This window comes from Scyliorhinus canicula, chromosome 3, assembly GCF_902713615.1.
Source record: "Scyliorhinus canicula chromosome 3, sScyCan1.1, whole genome shotgun sequence".
NCBI classification, from domain to species: Eukaryota; Metazoa; Chordata; class Chondrichthyes; order Carcharhiniformes; family Scyliorhinidae; genus Scyliorhinus; species Scyliorhinus canicula.
Window position 1 is genome coordinate 106,331,142 of NC_052148.1, and position 19,726 is coordinate 106,350,867.

The following is a 19,726-nucleotide window of genomic DNA, read 5'->3' on the forward strand; positions in this document are numbered from 1 at the left end:
TGGATTGGATTTGTTGATTGTCACGTGTACCGAGGTGCAGTGAAAACTATTTTTCTGCGAGCTGCTCAACAGATCATTAAGTACATGGGAAGAAGAGGGAATAAAAGAAAATACATTATCGGGCAACACAAGGTATACAATGTAACTACATAAGAACCATTATCGGATGAAGCACACAGGGTGTAGTGTTACTGAGGTCTGTCCATAAAAGGGTCATTTAGGAGTCTGGTAACAGCGGGGAAGAAGCTGTTTTTGAGTCTGATTGTGCGTGTTCTCAGACTTATGTATTTCCTGCCCAATGGAAGAAGTTGGAAGAGTGAGTAAGCCGGGTGGGAGGGGTCTTTGATTATGCTGCCCGCTTTCCCCAGGAAGCAGGAGGTGTAGATGGAGTCAATGGATGGGAGGTAGGTTTGTGTGATGGACTGGGCGGTCTTCACAACTCTCTGAAGTTTCTTGCGGACATGCCGAATTTACTTAGTTTCCTGAGGAAGTATAGGCGCTGTTGTGCTTTCTTGTTGGTAGCATCGACGTGGGTGGACCAGGACAGATTTTTGGTGATGTGCACCCCTAGGAATTTGAAACTGTGTGGTAGTCACCACTGATATATATATTGTATGTATATGTGTTTTACGGTAAGGCTCCTGTATTACAGGTACGTGGGTAGATCTCTGCCTGCTGGCGCCGCCCAGTAGGCAGAGTATAAATATGTGAGCTCCCCGTACAGCAGCCATTTTGTCAGCTACTGTAGGAGGCCACACATCTCCGTGTAATAAAGCCTTGATTACATTCTATTATCGTCCTTTCGTAATTGATAGTGTGTCAAACTGCTAACCATCTCCACCTTGGCCTCATTGAGTCTGACACAGGTGTGTACAGTACTTTGCTTCCTGAAGTCAATGACCAGCTCTTTAGTTTTGCTGGCATTGAGGGATAGATTGTTGTCACTGCACCACTCCACTAGGTTCTCTATCTCCCTCCTGTATTCTGACTCGTCGTTATTCGAGATCCGGCCCCCTATGGTCGTATCGTCAGCAAACCTGTAGATGGAGTTGGAACCAAATTTTGCCACACAGTCGTGTGTGTACAGGGAGTAGAGTAGGGGGCTAAGTACGCGGCCTTGCTGGGCCCCGGTATTGAGGACAATTGTGGAGGAGGTGCTGTTGTTCATTCTTTCATTCTTACAGATTGTGGTCTGTTGGTCAGAAAATCGAGGATCCAGTTGCAGAATGGGGAGCCAAGTCCTAGGTTATGGAGCTTTGATATGATCTTGGCTAGGATTATGGTGTTGAAGGCGGAGCTGTAGTCAATAAATAGGAGTCTGCTGAAGTAGTCCTTGTAGTTGAGATGCTCTGGGGATGAGTATAGGGCCAGGGAAATGGCGTCTGCTGTGGACCGGTTGCGGCGGTATGCGAATTGCAGTGGATCAAGGCTTTCTGGGAGTATGGAGATGATGCGCTTTATGATCAACCTCTCAAAGCACTTTATTACGACTGAAGTCCGGGCGACCATACGGTAGTCATTGAGGCACGTTGACTGGTTCTTCTTGGCACCAGTAGGATGGTGGTCTTCTTGAAGCAGATGGGGACCTCGGAGTGGAGTCGGGACAAGTTAATGATATCCGCGAACACCTCTGCCAGCTTGTCCGCGCAGGCTCTGAGTACACGACCAGGGATCCCATCCGGGCACGGGGCCTTCCGAGGGTTCACTTTCAGGAAGGCCGATCTGACTTTCGAAGCTGTGATGGTGGGTATAGGTGAGTTATTGGCTGCTGGGGCACTCAACAGTGGATTGTTGGTTACCTGCTCGAACCGAGCATAGAATGCATTGAGTGGATATGGATATGGATGAAGACTAACCCACATTCTCCCACAAACCAATCTCTCTGTTTTCCCAGAGCAGCATACAGATTTAACTAGCGTTAACTTTACATTCCAAATCACCTTATTAACTATCTTCTGTCCCACACTTTGTGCCTGCCATTTGTGTCTGCAATAAGCTGATACTCTCCATGACTTCTCCCTGTTCTAACGGTGCTTCCAACCCCCGTTTTCTATCCTCCCCCCATGACTGGCATGTCTAGTCCCCTTTCATCCTCGAGCCCCCTTTGGGAGGCTCCGAGTGTACAGCCCCCGGGCGAAGGCCTCGAATGCTTGTTGACCTTTTCTGACAGCACAGATTTAACTATCCAGCACTAACTTTACATTCCAAGTCTTCACATTAACTCTCTTCTATCCCACACTCTCTTTCAGATTTTATTGTTATTTGAAGATGACTGCGTCAGGAAAGCCGAGTGTTAAAAACAACTTACACAACGTTGTCTCAGGATATTCCCTGAAACAGTGCAGGACACAAAGCTGTAAGTAAGAAATATCTTGTGCACCATGTTGAGTTTAGTTTGAGTTTGATGCCTGTGCTATTTCCAATTGTTCTACAGTACCATTCAGTAATTTATATTGTCATTGATCTATAAGTAAGATTAACTATTGAGGGGGTACTCTCCACTGGAATGCTGAGACTGGGACCTCAAGGACAGATAAGCAGCTGAAAAGTCAGGGTATAGGACCCCTGGAAAACTGAAATAAGTTACACAATGGAAATACTCAGCAGGTTAGGCAGCATCTACGGAGAGTGAAACAGAAATGATTTTTCAAATTGATGTGGAAAGTTTATCAACCTCAGCAACTGCATATTCGTCGTGTCCAGCATGATCCAACTCCTCCATGTTACTGTCTGTGAGACTGAAATGAAATGTGTTTGTAACATTTCACGTCCATATGTCGTCTTACCCAGCAGGACCTCGGCATGGATGCATCCGGGGCGGCCTGGTGGGGGGTAGGGGGGCTGACACCCGGGGGGAGGGGTGTGACACCGCTGCGGCCTGGCCCACGATCGGACCCTACCAATTGGCGGGCCGGTCTCTCAGGCTGGGGGGCTCTTTTGTTCGACGCCGGCCCCTTTAGGGGTCAGGGCCGGCGCGGAGAAGGGAGCCACTGCGCATGCGCGCGTTGGCGCCGGTGCCACCTCGCACACCCAGACCCGCAGCGCCCATCTGATGCCGGGGATCGGCAGCTATAGCAGAATGGGTTGCTCCAGTGCTGTGCTGGCCCCCTGTAGGTGTCAGAATTTCTGCTCCTGAGGCCATGTTGACGCCGTCGAGAAGCGCAATGACGTTTACAACAGCGTCAACACTTAGCCTCAGGATCACAGAATCCCGCTCCTAGTGTAAAGAACTTAAAATTGTGACAACCATGGTCTTTGCTATAATGAAGCCTGTGGATTAGTAGTTTGAATGTGAACAGAATGTGAACGTGACACTGCCAAAATGATCATATTTCTTCATATTTGCTGTTGCTTTTCACTCATCCATCAGCTTCTTTTTCCATATTTTCAGCCTGTTTTGACAGCATTTATGATGGTTTGGACTTTCCGGGAAATGACATTCACCAGTCCGTTGTAGAGGATGTGCCCAGTTGTCAAAGAAAATGTACAGAGGAACCTGACTGCCAGTTTTTCACCTTTGTAAAAGGAGAATATCGCAACGCGCCACAGCGGTTAGTCACTTATTCAAGGGATGGAGCATTCACAAACCCTCACCAGCGGGTTAAATGGTGGGCACGGGGTGGGGAGGGGTGATGAAAAATGGTGCGAGGCCCAGAAATGTTTTCATGCCGGTGTGAATACACTGCAGGATCATCCAATGGTGCCTGCAACTGTGTCAGAAAACCTGGCCGACGGCATGAACATCATTTGCATCTCCTCAATTGGATGCAGATAAAGGCCCGATCCTGCTACCAGTAGGAAAAGACACTGGCGTGAAACACGTCTCAAACAACATAGCGGACAGATGTTGGGACTCACCTGAACAAAGCCTGCTGCTGCCTCCGTTCCCAACCCTGGACCCTGGAGCAGCACAGCAGTGGGTCAGGGCTGCATTCACAGCTGGACGTTCCAGATTAGGAGCCAACGCGAAACACCCCACGTACCCGGGAGAATAGAACAGAGAATATACAGTGCAAACGGAGGCCATTCGGCCCATTGAGTCTGCACCGACCCACTTAAGCCCTCAATTCCATCCTATCCCAGTCACCCAATAACCCCTCCTAACCTTTTGGACACTAAGGGCAATTTATCATGGCCAAATCCACCTAACCTGCACGTCTTTAGACTGTGGGAGGAAACCGGAGCACCTGGAGGAAACCCACCCAGACACAGGTGCAGACTCCGCACAGACAGTGACCCAGCGGGGAATCGAACCTGGGACCCTGGCACTGTGAAGCCACAGTGCTATCCACTTGTGCTACCGTTCTACATCAAATCTGCTGCGGGATTCTGTGCCACCGGGTTCCTCCGCTTCTTTGACAGAGCACCCATGCCCGCAGGTTTTCCGATTGCATGGGATGGCCACAATGGGAAAATCCCATTGGTCAGTTGCCAGGATGGAGGCTCCTGCTGCTGGCGGGGGCGGCCGTACCGGAAAACGGGGTTGGCGAGATGGGGATTGTGCCCCCCATCTTTCAAACAGCTGAGTGCTCTCTCAAGTCCTTCATCTATAATCATTTTTTTAGTCGATTTTTATCAATTTATTCCAACTCAAGTGATGTCTTCACAGAATAAAAACAACTCATTAGGGACACAACCAGATCAGGGAATTAAATTCACCCAATATCAATAGAAAACCAGCAGAATCAGCATATGGTGAATGATTTTGTAAACATTTTCTGTGACTCTTTTTAGCTACATCTGCTACCGCAAAAGGAGTGAAAGAGGAACTCCACCAAGAATAAATATTCTTCAGAATGTTGTGTCTGGATTTTCTTTAAGGGACTGTGGAGACAATCACTCAGGTAATTCCAAAATGAGCGTTGTTTAATTTGGATTCACAAAACAGTGATGTAGAAGCTGAATATCAATACACCTTCCTGTCACAATACTTTACTCGATCTTAATTGTTTCTGGACACAAATTCTCACATAAAGGAGATACTGTGTGATCTGATAGGAGAGCTAATTGATGAATTCATGCATTGTGATTGATGTTGATAATTCTCAACAAGAGAGGAAATGTTCTCTGTGCACTAGGTGTAAATCTGAAAATCTGTTCATAAAGAACTCATTTGTTGTACGAACATCACAAGACAGGAACGACCCGACACAATGAACCCTCGACCTAAATTAAGTTAGTCATATGTGCTGAATAACGCTGATTGTAGATATGCGGGGAGATTGTGAAGGGACCTGACAGTGTAGACACTGAGAAGATATTTCAGCTGTTTGAGAATCAGAAGATAGGGTGACAATCTCAGTTTCAGAGGTCGGTGATTTAGGACTGACATGCGATGGATTTCTTCAATTGGAGGAGCAAATCTTGGAATTCCCCAGCTCATGGTGCTGTGGATGTGTCATCATTGAGCACATTTGAAGTTAGATTGATAGAGTTGTGGGACGGGATTCTCCAAAAATGGGGCTATGTCCACACGCCTGCAGGAAAACCGGCGCCAAGCATCAACAGCCCCTGAAAGTGAGGAATTCTCCAATTTTTCAGGGGCTAGTTTGACGCCGGAGTGGTTGGCGGCTCTCCAGTCGGTGCCAAAGGGCTGGCGCGAGTACATGCATGAGCAGACTTGCCAGCGTATTTCTGCGCATGCGTGGGGGTTCCCTTCTCCGCGCCGGCCCCCGAGCAATATGGCGGGGTCCGGCGTGGAGGAAAGAAGATCCCCCATGGAACAAGCCCACCCGCTGATCGGTATGCCCTGGGGCTGGATCCCCCCGCGTGCCCCCAGGACAACCCCCGCACACTTATCTTCAAGGTCCCCCCGTGCATGAGGTGAGTAATTCACACTGGTGGAACTGGTCAAAACTTTATGGCCACTCGGCCCATCGGGGCCCGGAGAATCGCCGGGGGGGGGGGGTGCGCCGTTGTTAATGGGCCACGTCCCGCCGACCCCCGCACAATGGCGCTGGAGAGTCGGACAGCCATCATCGGGGCAGCGGGGTGGGATTTGCGCTGCCCCCGGGGATTCTCTGACCCCGCAAGGGGTGGGGGGTGGAGGTTCCTGGCCTTGGTCTCTGCAGGAATCATGGATCGGGGGAGCAGGCGGTAAGTGGTATTGAGGTACGAGATCAGCCATTTTAAAGCTAAACAAAATTGTTTGGGTTTCTTCTTTTGTTTCTTGTGAGTAACCTGAGAAAAGACATACAAGGCATTTGGCAATGAGAACCAGAGATATCCTGAGAAAAAAAGAATCACACAGTTGTTGTGAGATGGATTGCACAGTACAAAAGGGCAATGGCAGGAGAATCAAACATAACTTTCAAAAGTGAACTGGATTAATAATTGATAAGAGGAAATCTGTGGTGGTCTGCGGCATAGACACCTTTTAATAAATGTTTCTGACAACTGATTATTGATGCAAGAGAATGTTATTCCAGGGTGTATACGTGATATGGGTTCAGATGTAGATTTTCCTGGAAATGATATTGAATCAGTCCGTGCTCCAGACGCCAACTACTGTCAAAAAGTCTGCACCGAGAAGAGCCAATGCCAATTTTTCACCTTTCTAACAAGCGATTGGACGACTGACAACCGAAGGTAAATCTGTACTGAATTCATTCAGATGTTTCAATGGAATATGTTATGGTTATCTCAGGTTTAACATCTGGTCAGACTTATCCACAGAGGATAACACTGATTGAAATTGGAACAACTCACACTGTTCCAGGAATATTGCTGAGGCCTCCTATTTAAATGAAAGCAACCAGTTAGAATGTCAACGTAAATATCATGTCATTTGACAAAACCTAATGGTAAAAATTATAGGTGGAATTCTCCGTAGCCCTACACCGAAATTGGGATCGGCGATCGGGGAGAGAATGGCTTTTGATGCCAGAATCGGGGCAAGCATTGGTTTGAGGGCGGTTTGCGATGCTCTGCCACCTCCAAATCGATGTCATCGGGCCGCACGCCGCGCGCAGTCGCAATGTCGATGGCGCGTCATCAGCCGACCTACTCACGATGCTCTGCCCCCGATTGGCCGAGTTCCGATGGCGCTAGCCACCTGTGGTCCCAGTGGTCAGGAACCTGGCGTGTCGGCTGTGGACAGTGTCCAGCGCTGCTACACTCGGCCGGAATCCATGCCGCTGGCTGGGAAATGTTTCTGCTAGTCCTGGGGGGAGTGGTGCAGGGTGGCCAGAGGGTGGGCTGTGGGATCGGGGTGGGTGGGTACGCGGTTCAGCAAGGCCGGCGCTATGTTTCCCGGCGCAACCAGTTCAGCTTGTCAGCCCTGCGCATGCACGGCCCTGGACCTGTCGATTCTTTGGCCGTTTCCCTCGCGATCCACAGGGGTTTCAAGCAGTGCCGTTGGTAGTCCTTCATGGGTGCTGGAATCGGTAAGTGCGTGCCAATTTTTGTGAAACACCCACAGATCCTCCGGAGCCTCAGGATCAGAGAATTCCACCTTATAAATTTGGTGAAATCATGATAGCCCAGGTCGGTGCATCAACAACTTTCTCGATGGCACCTTGGGCACGATTCAGCCAAAAAATTTCAAGGTGTAATCTGCGGTAAGTTTGGCGAGCGCTTCATGTTGGCCGCAATGGCGAGATCGCAGCCTGTATTCACCCGCACTTAGTTCCACAAATTTACCCTGACGTGAATCTCGCCATGCTTGGCTCTCTCATCGTCTTATTTGCCTGACAACAGCTGTTCACCGCTGATGAGGGGAAGCTGCTTTTTAAGCTGCTCCTTCTGCACTCTCATCCAATGAAGAAATGAGATGACAGTGCTGAGTCCTGCTCCTGGCTTGGGGGTTGTCGACCTGGCCAGGCTTCTTGACACAGTAGATGAGAGAGCGCCCTCTTCCCTCGAGCTGTTTGGAGAGCCAGTAGCAGGGTCAGCAATGCCTCCTGAGAGGAACTGGCAGCTGCAGTGAATGCGGGCTGCATGACCAGGAGGGCCAGTGTCCCATGTTGGAAGACTTCGACTGACCTCCAATGAGCTGCAAGAATAAGTTGCCACCTCTCTCCTGTCAGCAGTAGTGACTGACAAATTCCAACCCCACCCCTTCCCTAATCCACTGGCTGACACCTTGCACCCTCCCAACATCTGATCTTCAAGCTTGTTCCTCAGAACCCCCTGGCACCCACCAACACAACCCTTTCGTGACTTTATGCGATGCCCCCACATGCTACCTTCCATAGAACCCCCCATCCATCCATCAAGTATGCAGCTCACAATACCCTCTCTTTCTCCCCGCAGGAGAAAATAGCCCATAATGAGGGTAAGGGCAAAGATGGGGGACGGGATGCCAGAGATCCTAGTCCTCACCCCCTCTGAGGAACGGACCCTGGAGATTGCGGAGTTGTCCGAGGAGAGGGCAGTCACCGACACCGAGGTCGGCCTATGCAAGAGAGAAGAGGATCCACTGTTCCTTCATCCAGATAGTCTGTCTGAAGTGAGTTGTTGATGTCCCACAAAATGATCCTTCCCTCTCAGTGACCAAACATGCCCATGGTCTTGCAGGATCACCAGCTGATGAGGCTCCATCTGATGTGTCTCCCTGCCACCCAAGACACCATCTCGGAGGAGAACTCAGAGAAGAACACCGGTGAGGCATCCTAACTGTCACCCACACCGTCCACCCGCACAGAGACACACACCTCAGTGAGAAATATGAATGAACATACCTCAGGTGCACTGTGTGGTGAGCACCACACAGCTGTTTATGCACATCAGAACGAGGCAGGAACATCCAAGTGAGACAGCAGTCCGAGATCTTACTGCAAGCCAGGATGTAGTTGATCCCAGCCAGATGTCGAACGTCTGGACAAGGTTCTCCCTGAGCTGACGCGGATGACAGGACACAGCTGTGACATTTAGGAGGGGATGCCAGTGACTGTAAGGCTATTTGGAGGAGTCCCAAAGCCTTCAGGCACGGTAGATGGTGCTGGAAGTGGTACCCAGGACAACATTGCTAAGTTGGTGATCGCAGTGGAAAATTTGGAGATTGTTATCTGTGCCTTGAGTGGTGGTGCCCAAGGCATGGCTGATTCTGTGATGGCAAAGCTGAGGGCCTAGACATCATGTCCCAGTCGATGTCCCATATGCAGGTGGACATTGCTGAGGCACTCCAGAGTGTGGCCCAGTCATTGAGGAGTATTGCTGAGGGAGTTGACACCATGATGCAGATAATGGGGAGCCTCCAGGACTGGCAGTGCCAGATGACGTTGAGGATTCTGGAGCTCACTCCATTTGCCCCACCGACCAATGGAGTCACCCAGGGCCTATGGGTACCGTCAGGGAGTAGGAAGCACAGGAGCCAAACCCTACGCCTTCCACCAAGGAGACAAAGGCAGTCTCCAGTACTTCTGAATCCCCGCCTCCGCTCCTGATACCGGTGCCTCTCAAGGGCAGCGGGCAGAACATTGTGACAGAGCAATGCCTGTGAGATCTGTAATTTGGCCGCGGCTCTCCAGCTACAGGCCCTCCAGAGGACGTCTGGCAAGGGCATGAGAGGCCACAGGGTATGGAAAGCAGCAGGCTGCCTCCACCTCTGATGTTCATCCTGGTGACACACCTAGACATAGCATGAGACCACAGAGGATCAAGAAAAGTGAGGAGCACTAAGTGCGCACTGGTCCCTATCCATTTCTAGGGAGAATGAAAATCTGTCACATTAAAATGTTCACCATTAAGACATGTCACACCAGATACATGCAATGTCTCTGTCACTTTTAGTTTCACAGTGGGCCTGCCCACATATCCACCCCCTGTTCTCCCCACTCCCTCTTCCCCCCCCGCCCATTCCCCCTCCCCCACAGTGGCCCGAGATGTAAAGTCCCTGATGCAGATTCCATCATGTGTGTGTGCGTGCTGTCAGGAGAAAGACAGAAGTCAGATTTAATCAGATCTGAAGGAGTACCAAAGCTTTCCTCACAGCGAGTTGTCATCTCTCTCCTACCTTGTATAGTGACCTGCCAGTGGCAACACAGGCTCATCCCCTGGAGTGCCAACACAGATTACCTAGACCCTTGGAGGGGGAACAGGGTGTTAGGGGAGGTGTGGAGTGTTGCGGGGGGGGGGGGGGGTTGGGAATGGGAGGGGGGGAAGGGGGGTTGGGAATGGGAGGGGAGGGGGTTGAAGCTGGGGGAAGGGAAGGCACAGCTTCATCCTACTAGAATGAAGGCCTTTCTGGTACTCCTGGAATGGCGGACCCTCACCAACGCCTGTCCTCCATCTGTTCACGGGCTCGTCCTCCAGCCCCTCCTCGTCTGCCTCCTCCTCCTCGGATGAGGCCACATATTGTTTCGCCTCCTCCTTCTCCAGCATGTCACTCTGCTGCTGTACCAGATTGAAGAGTGCACAGCAGACCACCACAAAGTGGGAGACCTTCTGGGAGGTGTATTGTAGGGAACCACCAGAGTGGTCCAGGCATTGGAACCGCATTTCCAGCTGCCCAATATGTGCCTCACTGTATCGGGTGCCAGCCTCGGTCTCATGTCTCCGCAGAGGCGTCATCAGCCATGACCTTGGCAGATATCCCTTGTCCACCACGAGTCAATCTGGCATCTTTGGATGGTCCTCGAATACACTCGGGACATCCAAGTGCCCCAGGATGCAGCTGTCCTGCAAGCTCCCAGTATAGCGGGCACAGATGTGCATGATCCTGAGTTGGTGGTCGGACACGATCTGAACATTCAGGGAGTGGAATCCCTTTCGGTATAGGGCTCTCTCTGAAACCCTGGTGCTCGCAAGGTGACAGGCGTCCCATCAGTCGCCCCTGGATCTGGGGCATTTCAGGAATGGTGGTGAATCCTGCAGCCTGGGCATCTTGGTGGACCTGATCCAGGTCGAAGATAATACAGTTGGACGCCTGGATGCACCTGTGAGCTGATGGCTGTGAGATGCCACACAGGACCCTACTAATGCCCTGCATGACCCGGTGGCATAAAAGGTTAGTGCTGCAGTGACCTCATGGCCATTGGGAGTGGATGTCCTCCTCTGCAGGGTCATATGTCTGTGAGGACATGGCATAGGTGCTGCACAGTCTCTCTGCTAAGACAGAGTCTTCTGCTGCATGTGCTGTCTGTCAGCTCAAGGGATGGCCAACGATCCCTGTACACCATGGCACATCACTGGCCTCCTCTCTTGGCCCCCTCCTCAGCTTGATGGGTGGCCGGGTCTTCAGGGTTGCGGTGGCCCCCTGCCCCTGCATTGGCGTTGCTGCCATCTTTGGTGCCTGCCTGCCTGGGCTGCTACAAGCACAAGCAAGAGCAACCTCCGCAAGATCTGCACCAGCAAACATTTGTTTCTGGAAGGAATTGGGGAAGTAAAGACCAATAATCGGTTTGGGCTTTCATCCCGGGACCCTCAAATCGCCTGGACCTCTCCCACGCTTACAATGACAGTCCCACCTTCTCTCAGAGTGCCATCCAGCGAGCCAGTTGTGCTGGAAAAGCTCATTCTGCACACTCACTCCCAGCCAGATCAGAATCCCCTGAACCCCAGACCTCTGCCGCTAACATTAAGGAGGCCGTGCTCAGCTACACTCCGCTACACTTTGGCGCCACAGGATCCTCAGTGGTGAAGCCTCGCTCTTTAGTGTTTGATTGTTGGCAGCTGCGTCTAGTATCCTGATGCTCCGAGCATACAGACACACGGTTCAAGCATCAATGATTGCAGGACATCCTGTCCATTAATCTTCCTCTCAGACAGGGCACCTGTTTCTTTGAGGAGGCACTTGAGAGTTCTGGTGCATGATGGTTCATTAGATCGTCTTTGAGATCGTATTTGAGATCGTCTTCAGCTGTGAAGCTAGAGGCTGCTCTCAGTCAAAGGGGGTGAAATTGACTTTCAGGATATAAGTCACAAGGGGCTCTGTCATGGGAGAGTTTGGTAGGACAGACAGGCTACATCAGTGGTTGCCCCTGTTATGGATCTCCACGATATTTAAAGATGGCTTGAAGGGGGTACTTGTAAAGGAGCACTAAACAGCGCCTGCGTGACTTCCCACTGGAGAGTCGGGTAACTCCCGAGTGGCTGCTGCATTCAACTTTAATAGCACTAATGAGATTGAAATGAATGCAAACCAAACTTAATAATGGCCTTTGAGTCATAGTCATAGAGATTTACAGCACAGAAAGAGGCCTTTCAGCCCATCATGTCCACACCAACCATCAAGCACCTAACTATCCTGATTCCATTTTCCAGCATTTCAAGTGCTCATGTCAATACTTCTTAAAAGTTGTGAGGGTTCCCGCATCACCCCTTTTCAGGCACAGTTCCAGATACCAACCGCCCTCTGGGTTAAAATGTTTTTCCTCACATCTCCTCTAAACCTGGTTATTGACTCCTCCACTAAGGGGAAAAGTACTTTCCTATCCACCCTATCTATGTCCCACATGATTTTATGCACCTGAATCAGGTAGCCCCTCAGCCTTCCCTGCTCCAGGGAAAACAACCCCTGCATGCCCAGTCTCTCTTGATAGCTGAAATGATCCAACCCAGGCAACATCCTAGTGAATATCCTCTGCACCCACTCTAGTACAATCACTTCCTTTCTAGATTGTGGTGACCAGGGGCTGGATTCTCCCACCCTGCCCACCGCAATAACACCGTGGGCGAGACGACGACAATGGAAAAATCCATTCACTTCGGGGGAGAAATCTCCGCTCACCAGACGAACGCCCCAGACCTGTACACAGTGCTCCAACTGGGGCCTGACCAGCGTTTTATACAGCTGCAGCATAACCTCGCTGCACTTATATTCAGTGCCTTAGTTAATAAAGGCAAAGATCGCAAAGACCTTCTGAACCACATTATCTACCTGTCCTACTGTCTTCAGAGTCCTGTGATCCACCACACCAAGGTGTCTTTGATGCTCTGAACTTCCTCGGGTCTGACCATTCATTGTGTATTCCCTTGCCTGGTTAGTCCTCCCAAAACACATTACCTCACACTTTTCATGGTAAATTCCATTTGCCACTTGTCTGCCCATCTAACTAGCCCGTCTATATCATCCTGTAATCTAAGCCCTTGCTCCTTACTATTTACCTTCTCTCCATTTTTGGACGCGATCCAGAACTCGTCATCGGGAGAGGGCCATTTGAATCTCAAACGGTTTGCACCCAACGCAAATCTTGATATTGGCCTTTCCTGCTATTCACCCGGCACATCTGGATCTGCGCCGGGCCCAATGCAGTCTTTTGATCGAAAATGAATGAGGAATCATATCCACCTCATCATTGCAAAGTTATCGTCCTCCCAACAGAAACATATTTTGACAGTGATTGGACATTCTGCAGACAACTGATGAACAAATTACAGCCTCTACACTTTGATGTGTTTTCCAAATCAATAGATTAAATTTGGATTGGATTGGATTGGATTTGTTTATTGTCACGTGTACTGAGGTACAGTGAAAAGTATTTTTCTGTGATCAGCTCAACAGATCATTAAGTACATGGGAAGAAAATGGAATAAAAGAAAATACATAATAGGGCAACACAAGGTATACAATGTAACTACATAAGAACAGACATCGGATGACACATATAGTGTTAATGAGGTCAGTCCATAAGAGTCATTTAGGAGTCTGGTAACAGAGGGGAAGAAGCTGTTTTTGAGTCTGTTCGTGCGTGTTCTCAGAGTTCTGTATCTCCTGCCTGATGGAAGAAGTTGGAAGAGTGAGTAAATCGGGTAGGAGGGGTCTTTGATTATGCTGCCCACTTTCCCCAGGCAGCGGGAGGTGTAAATGGAGTCAATGGATGGGAGGCAGGTTCGTGTGATGGACTGGGCAATGTTCACGACTCTCTGAAGTTTCTTGCGGTCCTGGGCCGAGCAGTTGCCATACCAGGCTGTGATGCAGCCCGATAGGATGCTTTCTATGGTGCATCTGTAAAAGTTGGTAAGGGTTAATGTGGACATGCCGAATTTCCTTAGTTTCCCGAGGAAGTATAGGTGCTGTTGTGCTTCCTTTGTGGTAGCGTCGACGTGGGTGGACCAGGACAGATTTTTAGAGATGTGCACCCCTAGGAATTTGAAACTGCTGACCATCTCCACTTCAGCCCCGTTAATGCTGACAGGGGTGTGTTCAGTACTTTGCTTCCTGAAGTCAATGACCAGTTCTTTAGTTTTGCTGTCATTGAGGGAGAGATTGTTGTCGCTGCACCACTCCACTAGGTTCTCTATCTCCCTCCTGTATTCTGACTCATCGTTATTCAAGATCCATCCCACTATGGTCGTATTGTCAGCACACTTGTTGATGGAGTTGGAACCAAATTTTGCCACGCAGTCGTGTGTGTACAGTGAGTAGAGTAGAGGGCTAAGTACGCAGCCTTGCGGGGCCTGGTATTGAGGACTACTGTGGAGGAGGTGTTGGTGTTCATTCTTACTGATTGTGGTCTGTTGGTCAGAAAATCGAGGATCCAGTTGCAGAGTGGGGAGCCAAGTCCTAGGTTTTGGAGTTTTGATGTGAGCTTGGCTGGGATTATGGTGTTCAAGGCGGAGCTGTAGTCAATAAATAGGAGTCTGATGTCGGAGTCCTTGTTGTTGAGATGCTCTAGGAATGAGTGTAGGGCCAGGGAAATGGTGTCTGCTGTGGACCGGTTGTAACGGTATGCGGATTGCAGTGGATCAAGGCGTCCTGGGAGTATGGCGATGATGTGCTTCATGATCAACCTCTCGAAGCACTTCATTACGACTGGTCAGGGCCACCGGATAGTAGTCATTGAGGTATGTTGCCTGGTTCTTCTTTGGTACCGGTTTGATGGTGGTCTTCTTGAAGCAGGTGGGAACCTTGGAGTGGAGTAGGGACAGGTTAAAGATATCCGCGAACACCTCTGCCAACTGGTCCGCGTAGGATCTGAGTACACGACCAGGGATCCCATCCGGACCCGTCGCCTTCCGAGGGTTCTCTTTCAGGAAGGCCGATCTGACTTTCGAAGCTGTGATGGTGGGTATAGGTGAGTTATTGGCTGCTGGGGCACTCAACAGCGAATTGTTGGTTACCTGCTCGAACCGAGCATAGAATGCATTGAGTGGATATGGATGAAGACTAACCCACATTCTCCCACAAACCAATCTCTCTGTTTTCCCAGAGCAGCAGTACAGATTTAACTAGCATTAACTTTACATTCCAAATCACCACATTAACTATCTTCTGTCACTCATTGTCTTTCAGATTTTATTGTTATTTGAAGATGACTGCGTCAGGAAAGCCACCTGTTAAAAACAACTTACACAACGTTATCTCAGGATATTCCCTGAAACAGTGCAGGACACAAAGTTGTAAGTAAGAAAAATGACGTGCACCCAGTTGAGTTTGGTTTGAGTTTGATGCCCATATTATTTCCATGGAAAATTAATTGTTCTACAGTACCATTCAGTAATTTATATTGTCATTGATCTATAAGTAAGATTAACTATTGAGGGGGTACTCTCCACTGGAATGCTGAGACTGGGACCTCAAGGACAGATAAGCAGCTGAAAAGTCAGGGTATAGGACCCCTGGAAAACTGAAATAAGTTACACAATGGAAATACTCAGCAGGTTAGGCAGCATCTACGGAGAGTGAAACAGAAATGATTTTTCAAATTGATGTGGAAAGTTTATCAACCTCAGCAACTGCATATTCGTCGTGTCCTGAACTACCATATGTTACTGTCTGTGAGATTGAAATGAAATATATTTGTGACAGCAAAGGAAGAAAAGAAGATATGTTGCTGGACGGTGAAGGAAAATAGTGTTCTGAGATGGAGACACCACATCCACGGCAGCCAATAGCATAAATTAACTGCTGCGGTTTAGCGACATGGTACATGCTGGAATCGAGGATTTAGATCAGTGATTTTCATCAACAATGGAGTTAGAAAAATGACAAATTAAAAGAGTAACTTGTATTTCACCATCAAAGCTGGAGCTTAAGAACTCTATACTCAGTATGCCCTGAATTCCCAAATCGTTTTGCTTAATTCATGAATGCATCATGTGTTTTGGAGAAATGGATTTTGAAAGATATATGTGTGGAACATTTGAAGCCCAGAACAAAGTGACTTGGTCTCTTTCTGTCTGTCGTGCTACCTTGAGAAATCTGTGATCATGTGCCGCACTGTCCCTCAGTATCCGACCATTTCTTTATCATTTTCTTCTCACGTCTGCTGTCTACAAATAGATCACCTCGCACTTCTCTAGATTCATTCAATTTGCCACTTTTCTTCCCATGTGACGAGTTAATTGATCTCGTGAAGTACGTTTGATAAATCAAAACTTTGCTGTGAGCCTGCAGGATGCCTCAAGTTTCAGATTTGCTGGTTAACCACCATTTCAACCAGGACACAGGAGCAAGATATTCAGACAGGAGGGACCAGAAAATAATCAGCAACAGCAGAGTCTCTGTAAATTCCACTTGAGTTTCATGTGGGAAAGCAATAAACCAACCTAAATGAAGGAAATAGCTAACAGGAGGAATGTGGAAAGCATGCATCCGTGTTAAGAATGAATGAATGGGAAATGAAAGTGTATTCTAGTTAAACTGCAAGGTTTCTTTTTATGTTGTGGGTCAAATTGAGCGTGATTCGGTGTTGGGGGATGGGGCGATGGGAGTTTGGCTGGTTAGGGTAATTGGGGGGGCATTGTTGGACTTTGGGAAGGTGACTGGGTTGCTTGGGTATTCGGATGGTGGGCGGATTGGTTGGGAGTTGTCAGAGTGTGTGGGATAGTTGTGGGAAACGGCATTTGGGGTAAGGTCAGGGAGTGGGGGTGATTATTGGTGATGGAGGTGGGGGTCAGTACCATAGTTCTCCAGGGGTTCAAAGTGGTTTCAAACCTTCAAACACTAGGTAAAAAGTTTGCTGAGAGAGTCAGAGCCATCCAAAATCTGATTCATTTTGCGCGCCTGAACAAGATCAGTTTTACTCCTTTAGTGCCCATTTTTTCCTGTGATTGGCACTAATTTCCTGGAACGATTTGTGTAGTAAAACCAGTAAAAGTGCACCCTGATATATCCTCATAGTTGGGCACAGAACACAGGTTCTGAGTTATGATCCCCAGGTTCGTGCTTTTATTTCCTACACAATGGGCAGAAAAGGTGTATTTGTATTCTTAAGGATGCAGCATCTACTCATTGGGGTGGCTGGTGACTCTTAATCCAAGTAGATATTTGGTGTAAAGAACTTAAAATTGTGACAATCATGGTACAGGGTGTCTTTGCTATAATGAAGCCTGTGGGTTAGTAGTTTGAATACAAACAGAGAAATTATATCATGAGCACGTGACACTGCTAAAATGATCAGCTTCTTTTTCCATATTTTTCAGCCTGTTTTGACAGCATTTATGATGGTTTGGATTTTCCGGGAAATGACATTCACCAATCCGTTGTAGAGGATGTGCCCAGTTGTCAAAGAAAATGTACAGAGGAACCTGACTGCCAGTTTTTCACCTTTGTAAAAGGAGAATATCGCAACGCGCCACAGCGGTTAGTCACTTATTCAAGGGATGGAATGTTCACAAGCCCCGCCAATGAGTTGAATGGTGGCGATTAGGGCAGGACGGGGGGTTGGAAAGTATTAGGCGGCCCAGGAATGGGTTTCACGCAGGTGTGAATATATAGCGGGATAATCTGATCGTGTCTTCCATGGCGGGTCAGAAAACCTGCCAGAGGATGGCAAGGACCTTATTTGCATCTCCTCAATGGGATGCAGATGAAGGCCCAATCCGCACACCAAATTCTTCACCATGCCAGTGGGAGATCACACCATAGTGAAACATGTCTCAAATAACGTGTTGTACAGATGTCGGGACTTATCTGAACAATGCCTGAGGCTGCCTCCGCCTGAACCCTGGACGCTGGAGCACTATAACAGTGGGTCAGGGCTGCATCCACAACTGGGTTTCCAGATTGGAGGTCCTGGATTGGATCCATCGTCCAGCCTCATAATATTCATCGGGATCCAACTTCTTTCTCAGGGGGTCCAGCTTCCATCCTCGGAGAGCTCATGGAGATCCATCTCGGGCTAGACAGCTGATTTATAATGCAGAACAAGGCCAGCTGCACGGGTTCAATTCCCATATCAGCTTACCTGAACAGACGCCGGAATGTGGCGACTAGGGGCTATTCACAGTAACTTCATGCTTGTGACAATAAAAGATTATTATTATTATCGTCATTTGCCGGAAGTCCACCTGTTTCTTCAATAGTGGGTCAATGATATAGGGCACCTTTTTTATTACAGTACCTGGACTCAACTGTGGATTGTGCCTCATCCAGGCTTCCCCGCTTTGATTACAGCACGAAACACCCGGGTGCATAATTAATGAGGTCGGGGCCAGAAAATGTTGCATGTTTTCCCAACAGCCTTCGCAGCAAGAAACACTCCATGTTTCTGGGAGAATAGTTTCCACAAAAAAAATCTCGGGTGGAAATCCCTGTTGGGTGACACTGGAATTGGAAACGCGATTGGGCAGAGAATCGGTTCCGATGCTGAAACCGCGTTGGGCATTGATTTCACACCAAGTCGCAATTCTCCGTCATCTCGACAGCAGAGTCAATGTATTCCAGAACGCACGTACAATAAATGCCGTTGGCATATCATTAGCGGGCTCGACTCCGGAGCCTCTGCGATTCTGCGCGTACAATGGGCCGAACCCGATGGCGAGATACACTTATGCTTTTAAAAATCATGAAAGCAACATTGTGGCTGATGAGGAAGAGAGAGGAGGTAGGAAATGGAGAGGTGCAAATGTGGACTGCCAGGCTGGACAGAGGAACTGAGGACAGCCACGCAGGATGAAGAGCCGGCTGCCCAACAGGCCGAGAATAAGGTGAAAAGGAGGCACGGCATAAGGCCGCGCATGTACCGGCAACGCCTGTCATTCGAGGACCTGGTGGACCGGGCATGCCATCGAAAACTCTGGCTGAGTAGGGAGACAGTGCAACACATAGTCATAGAGGTTTATAGCATGAAAACAGGCCCTTCAGCCCAACTTGTCCACGCCACCCAGTTTTTACCACAAAATAGTCCCAATTGCCCGCATTTGGCCCATATCCCTCTATAAGCAGCTTTCCCATATAACTCTCCAAATGCTTTTTAAAAGACAAAATTGTACCCAGCTCTACTACTGCCTCTTGCAGCTTGTTGCCGACACTCACCACACTCTGTGTGAAAGAATTGCCCCTCTGGACCCTTTTGTATTTCTCCCCTTTCAGCTTAAACCTATGCCCTCTAGTTTTAGGCTCTTCTACCTTTGGGAAAAGATACCTTATCTATGCCCCTCATTATTTTATAGAGCTCTATAAGATCACCCCTAAGCCTCCTATGCTCCATGAAAAAAAGTTCCAGTCTATCCAGCCTCTCCTGATAACTCAAACCATCAAGTCCCGGTATCATCCTAGTAAATTCTTCTGCACTCTTTCTAGTTTAACAATATCCTTTCTATAATGGGGTGATCAGAACTGAACACACTATTCCAAGTGTGGCCTTACTAATGTCTTGTACAATTTCAACAAGATGGCTCAACTTCTGTATTCAGTGTTCTGACCAATGAAACCAAGCATGCTGAATGCCTTCTTCACCATCCTGGCCACCTGTGACTTCACCTTCAAGGAGCTATGAACCTGTACTCCTAGATCTCTTTGTTCTGTAACTCTCCCCAACTCCCTACCATTAACTAAGTAGGTCCTGCCCCGAATCGATCTACCAAAATGCATCACCTCACATTTATCTAAATTAATCTC

General features: G+C 48.7%; 1 protein-coding gene across 1 annotated transcript in view; it reads left to right on the top strand.

Moving 5' to 3' along the window:
- Positions 1-19,726, top strand: part of LOC119963633 — a 185,195-nt gene that overhangs the window by 70,556 nt on the left and 94,913 nt on the right. The window contains 6 exon segments of the mRNA XM_038792963.1: positions 2,250-2,356; positions 3,392-3,551; positions 4,735-4,844; positions 6,429-6,588; positions 15,176-15,282; positions 17,308-17,467. Coding sequence (XP_038648891.1) covers positions 2,250-2,356; positions 3,392-3,551; positions 4,735-4,844; positions 6,429-6,588; positions 15,176-15,282; positions 17,308-17,467 — 804 coding nt within the window.